Consider the following 20656-nt stretch of genomic DNA (forward strand, 5'->3'; position numbering starts at 1 on the left):
GCACATTCAAATCCCCGATGACTGATCAAATCCCATCTGATTTTCATGACAACTGTGTCTTTAGCAGGAAATGTTAAAAGGGTCATGGTCTTTTAACCTGCTAAGGGTCATGGTCCTAGAAACCACTGCTTACATCCTCCTTCTCCCTCTTCTACAGCTTTATTAATGACCAGATAAATCAACTTGTTGAAATAAAACATCTGAAGGCATTAAACTACTCTGGGGGTGGGAGGTATGTTTTTGAGCGCAGGAACCTCAGTTACGAGGACTACGGCAGGAACCGGGAACAGCAATTGAACCAGCAGCCTTGAGGTTTTGGCCTGAACTGCTGTATGGGTTGCGCATGTACTGTAAATAACAGGGCGGGTAGATGTGTTTCCAGTGTATGACTAGATGCTGTTGTCTGGAATATTATTGATGAAAAATAGTATTTCTCTGCATTCAAATCTAGTATGGTTATTGTGCACAGTCAAAAGATATTTTGTTACATGTCTGTTGCATCTAAAAATGTAGAATTGGCTTTAACAGGAAGATTAGGTTCTTGTGTGAAAGTTTTTTTTTTTTTTTTTACATTCTGTACACATCAGACGGAAGTTTCTTTTTTTTTCTTTAAAAAATGTATTTCTTTTCTGAATCTGAGAAATGATTCCTGAAAAAATATCTCCTCTTCATACATATGAAAACTCCATTGATTCTAGTTATAACAGCCAAGGCATAAATGACAAATCACTGTATGTTTAATTATTAATTTCAGTTAAGCAGCAATTATAATCTCAATACATTCAAAGCAATTTAGTCATTTCAAAGTAAATTCTTAATTTCAGAATAATTTAGGAAAAGGTTTTTTTTTAAAAAAAAAAAAAAAAAAAAAAAAACTTGTTTCTAGTGATATACTGTAAAATAGATTTTAGTATTTGAATTTTAGGGGGGCGCGGTGGTGCAGCCGGTTTGGCCAGGGCCTGGTCTGGGGTTCGAGTCCTGCTTGTGGTGCCTTGTGGCAGACTGGCATCCCATCCGGAGTGTGTCCCCTCCCCCTCCAGCCTTGCGCCCCACGTTGCCTGGTTAGTCTCCAGTTTGCCGCAGCCCCGCTCGGGACAAGCCCTTGTAGACTTTGGGTGTGTGTGCGTATTTGATAATAAATTGCTTGTGGGGTATGCTTCAAACACCAAAGAAATCAGGATGAGAATTCTCCCCAATCTTTATGTATGAAATATTAGACAATATGGAGTTATTTTATTCAAGGGGAACTTTTTATTTTATTAATCGAAGTTCCTTGTGTCCAACTTCGGACAAGTTCCGTGGCTCTTCTTGGATGCCGTTGCTTTACGGTCCCTCTTTCTGCAGCGGCGGCCGTCCTCGACGCCGAGCGGCTCCCGTTGCAAAGTGTCATATCCGCCGCAGGTGACCCAGAGCAGAGCCGTCGAGGCGCTATCGCCCGCCCGTGGGACGGCAGAGCGCGAGCCCGAGATGCTGTCTGTGCGGAAGTGACAGCGGCAGAAAATAGGCGGAAGACACAGGAGTGATGAGGGTTTAATTAGATCATTTAGTCCGGAGGAATTGTCGAGGCGCAGAGAAGCCTTGTTAATGCAGTCGAACAGCTCGCTAAGTAGAGCCCCCGCAGTGCGAGGAGGGGGTCCCGTGTTCCGTTCAGGTAAAACCGTTTTCACTGCCTCTAAACATGAACTGCATGCCAGGTTCTTTCAGTAGTTGCCTTTGAACAAATGATGTAAGGCAATGAAAGATTTATTACAATCACACCTAACTGACAGGCTGATAATGTGCCTTCAACGCAAGCTAAAGATAAATATTGGAGATTTGCGGTTTTGCTTATGCCTCACAAGTGTGGAGAAAGCATCGCGTCAAAGAAAAACCCTCCATCCTCTTCTTGTCCGTGACTTTTGGTTAAAAAAAAAATCGGACACTGCAATCCAAAGTTATCGTGAACGGCTTCTGCAACTCTTTTGTTTTGGTGGCCCTTACATTTGATGGCCATTTGAGGCCTTTTCATACCCAGCACTGAGCGTAAGCACACTCAAGATACAGCGAGCCACTCGTAGAGACAGACAGCCCGGGGGGGCGGTGGCTTTCCCTGAAAAAAACGGATCGTGACGTTTCCCAGGTCCCAGATTCTGACGGAAGGAGGGAAAGAGCGGAATGAGGAAGATGCGGGGAGAGAGAGAGAGAGAGAGAGAGAGAGAGAGAGAGACCAGCAGCACTCTTAAGAGGACCCCACTGCGCAGGCGACCGGCCGCATTCAAACGTCAAAAAAGAGAGAGAGGGTGCCACGTCAGGTCACAAATTATGTTGTACTTTGACAGATTGTAGCCTTGCTTTACAAGAGCAGTAACATCTCATTTGTCACTGTTTGATCTGTAAGTGCGGCAACAGGAAAAGAAGGCCCTCCATCTCGGCGGCAATTTAATCGCTCTGAGGCCGACGCCGGCCGACAGCCACCTGCCCACCGACTGCACCACTGATCTGTTTTAATTTAATCGTCCGTCAGTTGGGATGAAAGCATAAATCGTCTCCTTTTGATCCCGCGGCGCTGGCCGCACGCTTTCGCTCCCTCCGTCTCTCCCCCTCTCTCCCCTTCTCTCTCCCTCTCTCTCTCTCTCTCTCTCGCTCTCTCTCTCTTTCTCTCTCTCTATCTGCGTCTCGCACACTTTCACCGCACCGTCGTTTTGTCCATAATGTCACCTTTGTGTCCGGGGGACGGTGATCATTCAAGCACACCTGCTGCCGCCACTGTTATTTTTATTCTATATAAAGTTAGACAAGTTTAAACGTGTAAAAAAAAAAAAAAAAAAAAATCAATTATGGAAGCAAAAAATACGAAAATGATTTTAAAATTCTGTTTTAATCGGATTTTCTTTATGTACTACTTCAGTCCCGCCACCGTACTCAGAAAGCGGGCGACGGAAGGGGGGGGGGGGGAAGCACAACTGAAGGAGTTGAAAGAAATGAAGATGTACAGCCACGTAAAAAGATCCGGAGTCCCGGCGGACCTTCGAACCAAATGCGGTTTGGGAGTGGGCGCAAACAGATTCGCTCCATTGTGCGCGCTTAATTCCCCATTACCTCACAGCCTCGGCGCGACTCGCACCCAGCCGGGGCCCCTGTAAATTTAGTTAAATTCGCTGCGTATCGGCCTGCCAATCCGTCACCCCCGGCACTGATAAGAGACCTCTTGTATTATTGAATCAACAATGGGAAGACTCTGCCGGTGGGGAGATAACACCTGCTTATTTCTCTTTAAGTCAAAGCAGAAGAAAAGCTCTGTCCAAATCCACCCCGTACAACTGACTCAATTATCATAAAACCGCTCTGACGGCCCCTCTTCCCTTACACGCTGCCTGGGAGGACGGAACAGCTCCGATCCGTGCGTCCCGGAGCGTGTGTATGGGCCGGTTAAATGTGGAATAACTCTCTGCAACGTTTTTAAATGCATTTCAGAGCTTGTTTGTTCACACATCGATGTAGCGTTTCATTTTATTCTTTTTTTAATTTAACGTACGCAAGCTCACATTGACAAACTTCACAAAAACAGAAGGGAGGCTGATGTCAAACACCTTAGTGCAACAGGGCAGCTGGTGGCGTAGTGGCTTGCGTTACTGCACTTGGATCCACTAGTCGCAGGTTCGATCCCCTGCTCTAGTGCCTTTAAGCAAGGTGCCTACCCTAAATAGCTGCCCTCTAAATGGGTAAATAGTTGTAATCCTAATATTGTAAGTCACTTTGAAGAAAAGCATTAGCTAAATGAATCAATGTAATAATGCAAATATCCAAATGCATTGATGTAACATGCGAAGATCCTAGGTGTGCATTGGTGTAATGAAACACATAAGAATTTCTTTAATAAAGAAATAATGCATGCACCGTCTTTCAGTGAATGAGACTTCGCTGTGTGCGTTGCTGGAAAACGCACAGCCGATTCTTCCTCCTCTTCATGCCAGGGACAGTAAACATGAGCGGTTTGCTCTAAATAGACTCTAGTGGCTTACTGTAGCAGAGCGGAAGGCCTCCGCTAAGCTGCCCTAGTCCTAGCTTTGGCTCAAAGTGCAGCTAGAGGCTGTCTTTTGAAACGCCAAGGAAATTCTGTGCTGGAGTCAGTCTTAAAATGCTTTTCTGCACTTGCTGCTGTTGCGCTGTGATTTAATCTAGAGTGTTTTTTTTTTTCCTTTAACCAAACTGACAAGCTACTCATATTAAATTACAATTTTCCATAATCTGAAATCGATTCTCTGGCCACAGACTGGCCCTCTGAGAAATCTCAAGCTCTTTAGACCACAGCTTATTTTTTTCTGTTGCAACAAAGGCCCAAATATGGCAATGGAATTTCTTAGCCAATTCTTCAACGGTTTCGCCCCAGACTCAAAGGGGGTTTTAAGCAGGAAATCCGATGGTGATCCAATCAGGACAGATCCAGATATCGGCATTCAGCAATATTCTAAACCTTAAAATGATTTCCTCTCATCACTTTGTCTATTAAGCTCGCAAAGCATTTGACAGGTTACAGCAGCATCGATGTCCCATGAAGAAGTCAGCAACATGTCTCCGTGTGCCAAGATGTTATGTGAGATGGGTCTTTTTGGGGAAAATGGCCACATGGAGGCCGAGGGCCTAGCCAAACACAAAAAGTTTTTCTTACATACTGTGTTTATTTATTGTCTCTTGATTTTGATGTCACAACTTTTCGTTTTTTTACACCTACTTTTCTGTGTTTGTTTATTTGCAACAGACGAAGGAAATAGAGCGGTCTACCTAAAAAAGCAGTTCAAAATTAAGGGTTGGCTGTGTGGAGACCCCTTGTTTATTTGTCGTAAATGTGAGGTTTATTCCCATCGTGATACCCGATCTTACTCCCTCTTTCTCTCTCTCAAGGCACTGGAGCCCGGACACATTTCATTAGCATCGCACGACGCTCTTGGTCATCTTTTAATATTTGAAGGCTCATTTGTTAACTGGAAATGGTTTTTTCTTCCCCTTTTTTCTTTTTTGTGGGCTTTTGAAATATAATTTTCAATTTTTAATTTGATTCATTTAGATTAAAATCATTAATCAGAGCTGAAAGTGAGTTAATTTTCTGGAAAATAAATGAGGTTGTTGAGATGGCTCTTTATGAAGTGCACTCTTTGTGGGAGAGGGATAAGGGGAGAGACCTGAGAAAAATGACCTGACTCAGGTCTTCTACTAGGGCCTAGGAATCTCATCCACTTGGTGCTTTCCCTTGGTTTGCATTTGATGTGTTCCCACAGAAAGAAAGCCAAAGAAATAGTTTTGTCCAATTATTATTACTACCAAATAATTGAATCATTTCACGCCACACAAAACGGTGCTACGCTCTCAGATTGGAGGCGAAATTGTTTCTGGAATTAGTTTTATTTTGAATTGCATTTATGGTAAAGAAAGAGCTCTTTTCCTTTTTTCAGAAAGGAAATTAAGATGTAACAATCTCAGCTGACTAGATATCTTAATTTTTGCTTGAGACCTCTGGCTAATCGTGTTTCTGAAGGGTTCTATCTTCAAAAAAAAGCCCCTGGGACTGCTCCTCCAAAGTAAACAAGATGCTTTGTGCCATGTCTGAAATTAGGATGCTGTTCTAAGGTGCACAGTTTCCCTCTGTGCCCGCAGTGTGGAAAATTTGCCCTGTCCCATTCAGCGGTGTTGTGGCCCCAACCCGTAATGTGCTCAAAGGTTAGACGGGCAGTTCAGCGGTAGCGTACCTGAGCGGTTGTGAGACTGCATATTTTCTTACGACGTGTGGAACGTGAGAATGGGAACGAGAAGATCTTGATACAAGAGCAGTTGCCACGCCGTAGGTTCTGATCTCTCGGTGGGTTTACTGTCATTGGGACACCAGTGAACCCCGTGACTTGAAGCAGCATTCAACATTCGTGTCTCGAGGTCATGACGTTGGTCAGCTCATCAGTGGTCAGCACAGTTCAGTGAGACCCAGACCCGTGAACGGGGGGATTCCAGTCACCAATCCTCATAGTTGGCTACGCAGCCCCCCCCCGTTCGCCCAGCAGTTGGTTAATGGGAACGCAAAGCAGCCATTATAAGGACCTAATGATTCCCTAACTGAAAAAACTTGATCTACATATTTGTAATTATAATTTTAAACATTATAACACAAATATGCAAAAAGCAGAAAATTACTTTTTATACTGTAAATTTTAATTGCCTTACATTTAACTCATTGTTACAGCTCCACAGCTTTCACTTGGAAAAGCTGTTAACAGTAGCGAGTGAGTGAATGTAAAACTAGAACTCTCAGAATTAGATAAAAAAAAAAAAAAAAGAAAAAAAGAAAAGCACATCTTTTTATTCAGGTCACGGCTTACAGCAATATTAATTTAACTTTCACCAAGAAGACCTGATGCGGTATTTATTTGTTTGCTCACTTGATTTCTGCCTTCATTGGTTTTGTGTGGGGAGTTTAATTCCTCATATATATAGTAAATAGTCATAGTCAATTCATTTAATTGAATAAGTAAAGAATAAGTTTTCTATCATTTTACTGGCAAATATGAGTACTGTTACAACATGTATAATTTTTCTATATTTTTATGACGCTGAAACTGTCCAGTCTGGGTCAGTATTTTGGTACATGGTGGTGAAACAGGTGAAGTAACTGTCACAACAGTAGTAGAATTAATGGTTTGTAACTGAATATTACCTTGACATTTAGGCCACGGAGGCGAAAAAAGAAAACATTCCTGTAGCGATGAACCACCTTTCTTGCCCTCTCTCGGTAACCTATCCACAGTGCTCAGTGTCTTCAGATGAAGCAGCAGCACGCAGCTCCTCTTACACCTAGCTCATAATCTCAGGGCTTAGCTTGGGGTTTGAAAAAAAATCCTTTCCGAACGGCCAGGTTTGGCTTTGAAGGTGCCGGGGAGGCCAGAAGCCCAGCCGGCGGTGGGGGGGGGGGTGGCTAGGAAGATCTGCTTTGTTTCCACGCAGAGCATGAGCTCATTCACTCGTGGATCTCCGCCAGCCCCTATCGGGCAGCGGTCAAGGGGAGGCTGGTTATGGGTGCGGGAGGGGGGCCGGCGAGGGGACGCAGGCGAGGGGACGCAGGCGAGGGGACGCAGGGACGGACAAAAGGCCCGTGCGGTGACAGGAGTCTTTATTAGGCCAGGCGCTGGTGCGACCAGCCAGCGAGGGTGCGTGCATGAGCGTGGCCCTAAGTGACAGTTCCTCCAGCGGTCAAGGGGCCACACCAGCACTGTGGACCAGAGTGGACACTTTGTGAGAATTACACTTTTCATGTCTCTCTTGCTTGCGGGGGTAGGGGTACTTCTCCCCGACTAACATAAGTTCACAGAAAGGCGGCGGAAAGTTCCTGAGGCAGAAGGAATTATGTCCTTAAAGTATGTTATCTGAGAGAGGTTCAGTGTTAAATGCTCATGGGGGGTGGGCAGCACACTGTGGTGGGGGGGCATAGACTCGTAAAAAAATAAAAACACAAACAGCAACACTTGCCTTACTTGCCAGAAAGCCCCCGGGCCTCGGCGGAGTTCACAGAGCTCCTTTAAAGGGCTGGGTATTTCAAAGTGTTTTATTTGTCAAGAATATGTGAAAAATAAAATTTAAAAAGACGTCAGTGCCGTGAAAATTATCGCACCACGTTGCGTTTAATTTGCATGGAGCCAATATTTTAAAGAAAAAGCAGAGACTCGCGGAGAAGTTTTTTGACTTTTTTTTTGCATTTATATCTCACTGTTCATTTTCAAGACCTCGCCAAACTGAACCTGGAATCTACATCACTGGGCTGAAGACGCTGTAATGCGACAGAATATTTATTCGTTCTATGCGTGAAAGCTGCACTACAGTGTACGGTATTGTCTTAAGACGCCGGCACTTTCCGGTCCGTGGCCAGCTGCGGCCAGCTGTTGCGAAAGCTCTTCGTCGTCCTCCTCGCCGCTCCCCACGCCATGTGTGGCCCCCGTCCGCAGGTCCCCCCGGCCCCCGGGCCCCGTCCAGTTAATTAGCCCCCTCGAAGCGGGAGAGCGTCCCGGCAGCTCATCGTCCCGCTCGTGCTCCTTGTAAATTCCTGCAGACGCCTTGTGGGATTCCGCGACACCTATGAAATTCAAAACAAGCCTTGTAAGGGTTTTATGGTCATCTGTGGGGTTCTAGCGTAAAAAAAAAAAGAAGGGGATCGTTTAAATCGAAGCAAAAAAAAAAACCTCCATTAACACCGCCAAACAATAGGCCTATCTGCAGGCTTAATTAAAACAGTAAAGTGTCTTGTAATCTGCCGGGGATTTATAACAGGATGAAATGGATTTCTTTCATTTTTCCCCCTCCCTCCTTCTGCTCTCGCACGCCTGGATGACAGAGTCACTCCACCTCAGGCGTTTGTCCTGGGTGAGAGAGGACATCTATAAAAGCCCGCGATGGCCATGTTACTGTTCAACATGTGAAAGTAATCAAAAGATACATTTCAGACAATAACAGCCATGTTATTTATTATCTGGAAGCGAGGCAATCTGCTCCCAGCGGCAGCAGAAGGTTACAGTGGCTCCCGGAAAGGCCTTCCCCCATTGCGACCGAGGCCGTGGCGCGTAGCTCGGTTAGATTGAGAGGACAGCTGCGTATCGTAGGGCAATATCGACTGGAGCACGCGTTCGTCCGAACCTTCCCTCCGCTTCTCAAGAGGGAGGATGGAAGCAGGTGACAATGATTATTTCTTCTTTTATAAATAAATACCTTTTTTCCTTTTACATTTGCTGATGCTTTTCTACGAAGCAACTTAGAACGTTAAGGTTACAATCCTTACAGTTACAAGCTTACAATTATTTACCCATTTGTACAGCTGGGTAATTTTACTGGAGCAATTTAGGGTAAGTACCTTGCTCAAGGGTAATACAGCCGGAGGTGGGGGTCGATCCCGCGACCTTTGGATTAAGTAAAAGGCAGTAACTCTAACCAGCTGGGGGACAATTCTCAAACCACTACGCTACAATAGACAATTTTCTGTTGTCAACAACCACTTGTCCAATGTGGGGTCATGATGGTCTAGAGACGATCCCAGAAACACAGGGCAGGAGGCAGGGCACTTTGTGGACAGGATGCCAGTCTATCGCAGGGTAATCACGCACATTCCCACAGTAAGGGCAAATCACGGTCACTGGCTCACCTGAAACGCATGTCTTTAGACTGTGGGAGGAAACGCACTCAAATGTGGGGAGAACATGCAAATTACATTTACATTTATTTATTTATTTAGCAGATGCTTTTCTCCACAGCAACTTCCAGTGAACTCTGTGTAGTGTTATGAGCCCACACACCTTATTCACCGCAGTGACTTACACTGCTAGATACACTACTTACAATGGGTCACTCATCCATACATCAGTGGAACACACACACACTCTCTCTCTGTCACTCACACACTATGGGGGAACAGTATGTCTTTGGACTGTGGGAGGAAACCAGAGCACCCAGAGGAAACCCACGCAAACTCCACACAGACTGAGCGGGGATCGAATCCATGTCCTCTCTCACCACCCAGGCGCTGTGAGACAGCAGTGTTACTCGCTGCTCCACCGTGTCGTCTCTGCCAATGTAGCCTGGAGCTGGATTCAAACCCACACCCGAACCTACCGCCCACGAGGCGTGAGCCACAAGCGCTTGTACCGGAGTCGCTGTCGCACCCTACTTTGTTCATGTAGAGCAGAATTACCAATCTTTACATGGTGCGGAGCCAACTGAGACGCAACCAAAAGCCAGAGACAGAAATAAGCGCCGTGTCACGGTGCCTATAATACAATCTGCACACAGTGCGTGTCTTGCGGTGCCCTGTTGCTTTTTTCACAAGTGCCTACAGATGTGCGCTGACAGGTGAAACACAGTGTAACTGCAGACAGTCATGGGGGTGCGGCGAGAGGAGGACGGCATTTGTCTCGAGCGCACAAAGCCAAAAATAACTTTGCCAGTTCCAGGCGGACAGCAGAAGGACAGCCTGCGTCCAGTTACGTGGGAAAGTGTCTGGGTGCCAGCGGCAGAGTAGGCGTCCAAAGGGCGTTTGCTTCACAGTTATTCCCTGATACTATTCCGGGTCTGTTGTTGAGACGTTCCGGCTCGTGGCCGCACCTGGACATGGCTGTGTTTGGCCACCGTTCCAGCAACTTCCCACCCTGTACAGCACCTGTTAAGTGCCCTGTTAATCCTGTTTGATTTTCCTTTACTCTGAAAGGCATCACTTTGACCCACTGCTAAACAAATGTTTCTGTTGACACAAAAAAAGCTTTGACCATTTTGACCATTGTTATTTTTTTCCTGGTAATTGTGACAAAAGTGTTTTCTGCAAATGTAAGGGCACCCTAAACACTATGCATCATCACTCTGTTGTGGAATCTGAAAATATTTTACATTGTATTTTTTAACTTATATTCTATACTTTGCTTTTATGCACAGTACTATATTTCAGTTCAACAACCCATTTAAACAGCTTCACATTTATTATAGCAGTTCATTTCATATGATAGTGTTAAGGTTTACAGTTAACACTAACATCATAACCAGAGACTAAATTCATGGTCTGACAATACATAGTAATTATAATCACAGTTACAGAGCATAGAGTGACTAGGAATTATTGATTAAATGATGTCATTTAAAGAATCAATCAGTGCCAATAAAGCAATAGTAAATGTGCAAAATGTAACTTTTTATTCTTCAACAGAAGTCCTAAATATGCACGTATAGAACATACATGATATTCGGTGAGATCCACCTGCATTAGCACCGTAAAGTCTTTTTCACATTTATAGCTTATAAAACACCTCATTCAAGTGTCAGTTTTTTCAGTATTTAGAGAATAGCCAGAGAGACAGATTAGGAGGAAGCTTGCTGTAACCATAAACCCCGCACTACTGACAGGAGCAGGAGGATACAGTAAACTTACCTGCAGAAAGTCGGGTATGGGTATTAGTAACTCGATCACTGTAGCAAAAGGCCCATAAATCTCACCAGTATTAGCCTGCGAACAGATGCGCACTTTGCAGCCGGGATAAGGTATCGCCTGGGGTCCAGTTGATGCTATTAGAAGAGGAGAAAAAGGCTCCTCCGTAGCTGTGAATTAGCAGCGTAAATCTTTACCCTTGCAGTTAGCAATAGGTCCCGGACTAGATTGAGTTACCCCAGGAGCCTGTTAAGAAGAGTAGCTGTCAACATCCGAGCTATGTCTGCTGTTACGTATTTCGTCAGCGGAATGAATATGTTATTCCACTAATGTGACAGCTTTCACAGATCATGCTTTTTCTGGACTTGCTTTTCTTTATACTATTTTTTTTTCGGTAAATATTTTTGTCTCCCGCAATCAGAAGACACAATCGGTCACATTACCGTCTTGTTAGTAATGAAGTTGCACATATAGTGCTAATTGGATATTCTTTCGATGAATACGTCGATAAGACAAAATAAAATTGTAGCTAAAGCTTTATTTTCAAAAGTTTCTCATGCTTCTATTGCCATTCTCACAGTACTGTAACCATCTCATTCTGTAACACAGATCCAATAATAAAGTAATTATGTAGTCATATTACCATATACGCCGGTATAATTTTGACATATAGCAACATTTTCATAGACCAGCAATGTAGAACGATAATTGTCAGTAGACGTGTTTGTAATTAAAGTGCCTATAGTTCTGATACAAAAGGGCTGGAAATATGTGGGAACTGCATTTTCATTGTTAAAATGTACTGTGTGTTTTGTCAAAAGGAAAATACAATGTGCTGATTCATCAGAACTTTGAATCCAAAGTGAGAAATCTTGTGCGTACACATTGTAATGGGAAGTGGATTTAGACATCTTCGCATCCCTTATACTGCGTGTAAGTGTTTCTCACCCTCGTCTGTTATTCTCTGCGATATAAAATGTGTCCCAGGCCACCTTTAAACGGTTTCCAAGGAAACCACCTGTCCCAGGAGAGGTGTGCATAATTAAATTAGGGCTCCTTTGTATGTCAATTAATTAAAAGGAGAGATAGGTCGTTAAAGCAGTGCTCTCACCCGAATGGAAAAAAGCACATCGCTGAATGTGCTTCTCCACCCATACTTGCACTATGTGTGCGTCAGGCACGGTATTGATATCCATCTAATTCATGATGTCACAAATAAAGAAAGTAATAATGAAACACGATGTACCGTACCAATAAGACAAAGAAGATAACAGGTTTGTGAAAAACCGAAGTAAATCCTTTAGCTTTCTGTTGAAGTGTTTTCTGTTGGGCACAGATTCCTCATACTGTATATTGAAATGAGTGACAATGAACAAAATCTTTCAAAAAGCATAAATCATTCTGAATATATATCACTTGTCCCCCCCCCCCCAAACAGCGATGCCATTACTTGTGTTTCAAACACTGCTTGGTAAATTATAGATATCTTTCTGTTTACATTTATACATTTGCTGCACCTGTGAAGTTATCTGAGTTAACGTTTAGAGAGCAGAAGGCCATCTACAGGGCTATTAAGCCATGCCGAGATGCAGATGGCCAAACTTCGGAGTAGTCGGATGCAATTTGGGATGCCGCAGAGAGAGCCTGTATGACCTGTCCTCAGCATCTTTTGTGTTCGTCTCTACGACGTTCACAGGATAGCTCCTGACAGTCGGCAGATAATGCAGCCTTTTCTGCCAGGTCTGCAGTAAGACAGCCCTGTGCCTCGTGTATCTGTGTCTTTTAAACAGTCACTTCCCGTTATTTTTGTCTCCACGACAGCTGGTATCCCTGCGGAATAGACCCCCCGTAAGTGCGTCTCCCACCCGCCTCAGGTTCTGGAGCTGATGCGAAGTGTGCTTCCGTCTTGTTCCCGCAGGTGTGCGACTCGACAGAGTACGTGGAGGCCGGCAGAAATACAAGCGCCGGATAGATGCTGAGAACAGCCCCTACCTGAATCCTCAGCTGGCCCTACCCCCTAAAAAGCCATGTAAGAACACAGCCTCCCGACACACTCTCTGCAACTTCTCTGTATCCACTGGGCGACCTGTACAAGACCTTACACTTAAGAAGAAAGCTGGTAGCACAGATCTTAGAGCTATCACCCAAGTCTGAATCACCAAACGCACTGTAGTAGTCCCTGTGTAATCCTCATGTATAAGCTAAATTCATAAAGACTATTGCACCTTTATCTGACACTTTTCTCCAAAGTAACTTACAATGTTAAGGTTACAGTTATCATAAGCTTGTAATTATTTACCCATTTCTACAGCGGGGTAATTTAGGGTAAGTACCTTGCTCAAGGCTACTACAGCCAAAGGTAGGGATCAGACCTGCAACCTTTAGATCCAAAGACAGCAGCGCAAACTCTTAAACTACCAGCTGTCCCACCTGTTGTAAGGTGCAAGGCCTTGGTGTCTGCAGCAAAACGCACCATGATGAGATTTCCTGCTCTTAGGCGTGGTGTTTCCGAATCCCATTTGGGACTGAGTTCCTTGAACGTTGTAGGTGGGGAAAATAACGGATAAATATTACTTTGCATCGGGTCACATTTTGAAATCTGTGTCTTTCCAACAACACCGTCGTGCCACCGAAATTAACTAAGACTAAACAAGTGCCAAATAATATATGCATACATTTGTCAGTAAAAGTTATGGGGGAAATGGTGATTTTAGCTCATAGCTCCCTAGGTGGTCTGTGAATCTCAAGCATGGTTTCAAACAGCATAATTGTATTTTTTTAATGGTCCCTCACTTTCCTTAGTCTAAATTGTCCATCAATAAGTAGGGTTCATAAGTCTAGGAAAAAACACATCCTTTTAAAAAAAAAAAAAATAAGCCAGTGTAAGCAATTTATGTATTTATTTCTGTATATTTTTTAATAAGATGATATTGAGCTAAGTCATCTTCTAAATTGAATCTGTAAAATATTAAGGCTAATCTCATTTGTGGCTTCCATAAATTTAGCAGCTGCATCTTTTTTATTCTAATACTCAAAAAAGAAAGCTCAAAGCGAATTATATTTTGCTAACATTATGCCCGATGAAACCTCAGTAGAAATCCCACCTCCCTTTTCTGTTTCGCAGATAGAGAGAGAGAGAGATGGAGTGGGAGAAAAAAAGGTTTAATCCGGATTAAATCCAATCTGGCAAAGACATCAAACCCACAATACGAGTCTCCAAAGCCGTCCGACTGCGCTGCAAAACACACAGAAATGCAGCGCTTAACAGATTTGTCCCTAAAGCCTTTTTACTTAATGGTAGCATATTCTCAGGGAACACAATATGTTTTTATGCACGATAGCTGCAGAAAGAATCATAATAATTATGGCACAGAAAACATATCACAGTAATTGAAAGAATTACGGGGCAGGTACTGGGATTTATCCTGCCTAGCTTATTTTGCGACCTTTTCCTCAGACTCACTGTACATCTAATTTCATTATTTCTTATTCCTCATTTTTTTTTTACAATTCTTTCTCATATCCAAGGAATACAGTTTTTCGGCTTTATTATTTTCCGGTTTTCTGCTGTAGTAAATACGGTGCGTGCATTACGGTTTTGCCTTATCCTTCCTTCTTCTGCTGTAAAACCCCCGTCTCTTTCTCAAACATATGCAACATATCTAACAAGAAAAGAGCACAATTCCCGCCTTTAACTCAATCTGTTAAACGGTGTTAAATTGACAAGATGATGGGCAATGTTCTAATAAGCTTATGTTTAAATATATAATTAAGTACATATTTACATTTATATATTTATATACGTATAAGCTTAGTAGAGCGCTGCCCATCGTCGTCACGATTTAACATAATCTTAATACAATTTTGACGGCCAGAATTGTCCTCTTCAAGACCGAACTTTAAAACATATATCTTAACACATATCAAATTGATATCAAATTGTGGACTTGTTTTGATTGCATTTGTTGTGATTCAGACTTAGGCGGATGCAGGACAGCCACGCTTTCAGAAGGCAGTCTTGCTCAGAACTACCAGATCACAGCCGGCTCAGCCAAGCCTTCCTGATTGATTATTTGCACATAACAAAGGCGCACGGATTGAAAATTGGGTTGCATCGATTCTAATTAGGGAAACATTAAATAAGATTTACCCAGAGATAGTGCTCCTGGGTGTCGCGTCCCTGGAGCGGGGGGTCCGCTCCGATTGATCCAGTATACCCCCGCTCCTCCGCACCCGTGTGCCTGGAATACTAAGAAACAAAGGTGGGGAGCTAACAGTGTTTTCATTCGCTAATTGGCTGTCTTTGGAAAAGCTGCGATGCATGCTCTGCTCGCACACTTGCGCTTAGTTCTTAAGTACCTAACCACAGATAAATATTAGCACCTAATACACTCCAGACGACACTTGGCGGAAATGCCACGGCAACTTTCCGTGCCTTCGTTCAACTTCTCTTATTGCTTTCTTGCTGCTTTTTGCTCCGTTTCGCTGACAGATATTCAAGCAGTAAATGCAGTGCGTTAAGAACACAGCTGTCACTCAAAGTGTTACAAAGTGTAATCTCATCCACAGATAGCTCTTGCCATATATGTGTCTTGAATATACGTTATGATACAATCTGACATATTCCCGTAAATTCATAAAAATGTGTACGTATGTATGAGTAAAATACTATTAAGAAATTTCTCGTCCGGATGTTTAATCTTTCTGGTTTGGCTTGTTAATACACCAGCATGACGCCGTGAGAATAAACACAAGAGTTCTGTGCTCATGTTATTGTCAGTGTTGTCTCTTGCTAATAGAGAAGTGACACCAACTGTGTGATTTGATTTTGTTTCTCTGTTTTCCCCTTGGTGTTCAAACACAGTCCCCTTTGGCTGCCTTGCAGATAACAAGATCGTGTCCCACCTGCTGGTGGCAGAGCCAGAGAAGATCTACGCCATGCCTGACCCCACCGTCCCTGACAGCGACATCAAGGCCCTGACCACGCTGTGCGACCTGGCCGACCGCGAGCTGGTGGTCAACATCGGCTGGGCCAAGCACATCCCGGGTGGGTGTCCCGTCGCCGCGGCCCGATCTCCGACACGTCTGCTTCCGTGCTTCTTTTTCTTCAAATGTTACATCACAATTCCTTTAGTCAAAAATGTCTCAAGCTGTGAGATTTCTGTTAGGCAAGCTGCAGATTTTTGACGATTCAAAACTCGAGAAACGAACGGTACGCCGTGTGGAACCAGCTGCCAGAAAGACTGTAAATTTATATTTAGAAAAACATGTAATTTTAAAAGAATCAGCCAAAAAAGTTTCCTTTTTTCTATTTTAAAGTATACTAAGGCCGTTTCAATAGCAAACCACATGCAGCACTGTGGTCGAAATTATACAAAAAAAAATTAGCTCTCAAAAAGTACTTAGCACCATGTACAACATATATTTCAGGTACTTTTTCAAAAAAAAAAAAAAAAAAAAAAAATTGTATATTGGATCGGTTTGACTGACAATGGACTGCCCAGACAGTGTTCCTGTATTCAAAAGACAGATGAAATGAACGAGCTGCTTTTCCAGCTCCCATTACTTCAAACCACTTTGAGCCAATTTTACTTCAAAAAAATCATACGCGGCGCATCATTGCTTTACCCTAAACGTCTGGTTTTTTTCATATCGAGTCTGGCTAAAAACACCGGTTTAATTTGACGAGAAGCGTCACGGAATAATTGACACACTTTCAGCGCTAGCTGTGTAAACAACAAAGATGGAAAGGTCAAGGAGCCCCATTGTGAAGGAGCAGGCCTGAGCCACCCATATGAGTCTTGTATATAGCAAGTGGAGCTGTACTCTTCTCCATCAAAGACCACGTGAGATTGACACCCCTGGATCAGCATTCGTTATCTGTTACCGCAGACACACAAGTAAAGGTTTTGTTTACATTTTTTAAAATCTTTTCCTTCATGGTGTTCCAGTGATATATAACAAAACAGTGTGTACACTTTCCAGCTCTAAGGGTCCAATTGATGGCCTGTCCAATTCAGGCTGACACTGGGAACGAATGACAGCGGTGTGCCCGGCAGGGATGGGAAAATGGCTCTCTTAGTGCTGGTTACTGCTTCTGTGCAACATCAGCAGACAGAATGAGGAATGTCCGTTAATCTACTTAACAAAGCCTTTTTTTTACTTTTAATCTCAGGCAGGTCTGTTCACTGAGACGAACATCCAATTCTAATCTCCCGCTCTTGACATGAATGGAACTGGGCAGTGAATGAGGACAGAGGAATAGAGGAAGCCTTCAGATTAGAAGTTGATTATGGGATATAGTTGATAAAATAGTGAAGCTTAAACACTTGGGGTAGGATGTAGCGGGAGGGGAAATATGGGGGGAGTCATACGGGAAGTGATCCGTTGTGCGTATGGAAGTAATTTCGACTATTTCTGAGCATTTTGGCCATGAAGAGAACCAAAAAAAATTTAGATAAATAAAAAAATGTGGCTGTATTTCTAAAGTTATTATGATTAATATTTTTTTAAAAATTCAGCCAAGAGTCTATCGACATGAAGTTGTGTAGCTAAAAATTTGAGCCATTATATATTTGCCTGTAATGGTGCTATTGAAGCATTTCTGAATTCATGGGTACAACAGCAGATCTCATAGGACAAAAACAGTAACCTTTTCATCACCACTTGAGCCCTTTTGTAGCCATGTTACCAATACAGTATACTTGAGTGGAAGGGCTGTCCCAGAACGGTATTTGGATTTCTTTCTTGTTACATTCCCACGATCCTCCACTCCAGCGGGTTTTGGGTGCAGGCCAGGGCGGGAGTGGAACACAAGGTTTGTAATGGGCTTAGTGCCACTGTAGTGCCAACCTTCTCCTGGGCATGAGTTAGTTGGATGGAGAGGGTATTTCTGATTCTTCACAGCAGATCGCCCAGGGCTAGCCCTGTGGATCCAGGGTTATTTGCCAATGGCCAGTGAGTAGGAACCAGAGTTACCATGCTGGGGGTGGGGGGGGGAAGGGAGGTGCATGCTGGGACCCATTGAGATCACAGAACCACTTTTCCCTTTTTGTCACATTCCAAGACTTCAGGGTATTGAGGGAAAGAGTCCAATGACACTGCTTTACACTCTTTGTGTGTCTTTATATGAAAGTGAGTGCTTTTAGATCATATGTGCGCTCTCCCAGAGGCCAAGTGCAGAGCGAGTCGTATATACTTTACACCCTTCCCCTGGCTGGTTTTGAAGTGTAGGAGAGAACCACGAGAAAGGATGATTGCTCGATGACTCGCTCGGTATCAGCGTACTTGAAGAAGGTGGTCTTCGGTCGACAGGTTTTAGGGACAGCTGGTAGCGTAGTGGTTAGCGCTGTTGCCTTTGGCTCTGAAGGTTGCGGGTTTGATCCCTATCTCCGGCTGTAGAAGTCTTGAGAAAGGTACTTATCCTAAATTGCTCCAGTAAAATTAGCCAGCTGTATAAATGGGTAAATAATTTGAACATCGTAAGCCGCTTTAGAGAAAAGCGGCAGCTAAGCGAATAAACGTAAACATTTTCCCTGAGCTTTCGTTCGTGCTGTAATCGACTATCCTGGTGGAAAGTTGGTTGAACGCAACCAAAGAGGAAGGATTGTCGCGTCGCTCAAAATGCTCCTCGCTGACCCTAACAAAAGGCCTTGTAGATTGGAGCAGGGGTGAGACCCACATCTCCGGCCACAATAAATAACAAATCCTCCAGAATGACGACAAACAAGCTTCTCTAACTGCCCTCTTAACTCCAAGCAACAGCTACTCTGTCTCAGTTTGGCCGGCTTATTTGTCTCTCCCTTATAGCAGTTTGTCTCCGTGCTTTCTATGGTACAGTAATTTTTTTAATCAAATTGATGAAGCCCCTTTTTTCCCTGAGAGAGCCGAAACCAATTTATCGCTCATGATACGGCAGCCATGTTGCTAACAGTGGTAACAAACTGTCAGGCACCCGCACAGGAGCTAATTTGAAGTCATTAGGTGTTCAGCGTACGGGCAACAATTTGTTACGGTGGTTAGGAGCGCGGCTGACATTTCTGAGCGCATTCGCTTAAGATCCGTCCTAGCCGCAGAGCAGGCAAATTGTAAACTAATTTAAACATCACTCAGTATTACTGAGGCTGCCGTGCTGGGCAGCACTGGATAATGAAGCAGTCTGTGTTTTGTTGAATGGAGTTAAAGGCGTGCGGTTCTCCATCTCCACGGCCCTGGCACGCCTCTCAAGAAGGGCCCCATCCGCCAATACGTTTTTAATGCATATAGGGCCTGCTTTTATGACCGCAGCCAAACAAGATCGAAAGATCAGAAGTGGTCATTTACATATTAACAAGCTCCGCGCAAACATTTGATGTTTCATTATTTTGGCTTCACCATACAAGGAGAGAAGTGCATGAACAAAGCTTGCGTCCCATTCAAAAAGCCATCATTTATGATATTATAGTCTTAAATGACAGCCGGATTTAGAAATATGATATTAACCAAATATGAAAAACGGAATTGCCTTCAACATACACAATGTGGATTACACTGAGGAATCTCATTTGTGAGATTAAAGCATTCAGAGGATAATTTTATTTTAATAATAAGCCGCATGTCGCTGCGTTGAGAAGGCAGGACGGCAGAAGATCGGAGGAGAAAAAGCAAATATTTAAAGAGGGGTAAAAATTGAGAAAGAAAAAGACCATTGAAAAGGACTTTTATCTGTAAATAGAATTAAGCTTTTTTTTTCACCCGGTGAAATAAAAATAAATGAAAGCGTACTGTCGCGCAATTGTGACATGTCTTATCAGGAAGGCGAGAAGCACAAAAGGGAATGGCCATACTTGACTTCCCGTTAAAGGAATACGCAGGGACGAGAATGGACAGTAGTGTCCTAACAGGGCCTTTTTAGCATAACAGGTTCCCTACTATTAGAGCGCCTTTATGCAAGGTAAAATTGTCCAGACTTCCCCCTTATTCTCGTGCCTATCTTGCGGGAGGGGGGACTTTTTCCTTTCTTTATTTCTTTTTCAATTTTGCACTGGCGCCTGGATAAGCGTGTGCTAACACAATATGATTGAGCTGTAAAATGGAACCCTGTCGTCTCTAATCTCTTTTATGTAGATACCGGGGTACTTCCACACTTCACTTCATTCCCTCTCCTCACGCTCCCCACCGCACCCCACCCATGACCACCCCTCCATTCCCACTCCCCGCACCTCTATTGTCAGCCCACGGGGGTCGGGGGAGGCGGGGGCGGAGGGAGAGGGCCGAAGAGAGCCCCGGTCAAATATTCCAGCTAGGTTTCACAGGGGCGCGATAAGGCGATTATCGGCTCAGTGGTCAGACGTATTGTTGTGTTGTGTATCGGATTAGAATATTCGCATGGAACCTCGTTAACAAAAAAGCTGGAGGTGCTTACTCAGCCTCATCTCACTCCTGCTCGCTGACCTGAAATAAGGTGTGTGCACGTGTGTGCATGCGCGTGCGTGCATAGTTACACATAAATAGAAATTTAACAATGCAGTAGTATTACAGGTAACGCACTGGTATTACAGGAAGTATGTGGCACGGTTCTATACATTTACAGTATTGACATTACATTTTTTTTATTTTCATCAAAAATTAAGTCTGGGGATACCTTCAGATGACCCAAAAGGATAACTGGACTTGTTGAAATATAAAACTAAATTATGACATTTAACTACTTAACTTCTACCAATATGTGATTTTTCTTCTCGCATAAGTGATACAACAGTT

At 43.6% G+C, this 20656-nt stretch overlaps 1 protein-coding gene across 5 annotated transcripts in view; it reads left to right on the forward strand.

Annotated features, from left to right (window-relative positions):
- Positions 1 to 20656, forward strand: part of esrrga (estrogen-related receptor gamma a) — a 131673-nt gene that overhangs the window by 94319 nt on the left and 16698 nt on the right. For 4 of the 5 annotated variants that reach the window (XM_018754844.1, XM_018754593.1, XM_018754756.1 and 1 more), the window contains exons 4-5: positions 12834 to 12944; positions 15780 to 15962. In XM_018754844.1, coding sequence (XP_018610360.1) covers positions 12834 to 12944; positions 15780 to 15962 — 294 coding nt within the window. The remainder of the gene's footprint in view (positions 1 to 12833; positions 12945 to 15779; positions 15963 to 20656) is intronic. The other variant, XM_029258221.1, reaches the window with a different exon arrangement.

Source organism: Scleropages formosus, chromosome 15 (genome assembly GCF_900964775.1).
Source record: "Scleropages formosus chromosome 15, fSclFor1.1, whole genome shotgun sequence".
Lineage (NCBI taxonomy): Eukaryota > Metazoa > Chordata > Actinopteri > Osteoglossiformes > Osteoglossidae > Scleropages > Scleropages formosus.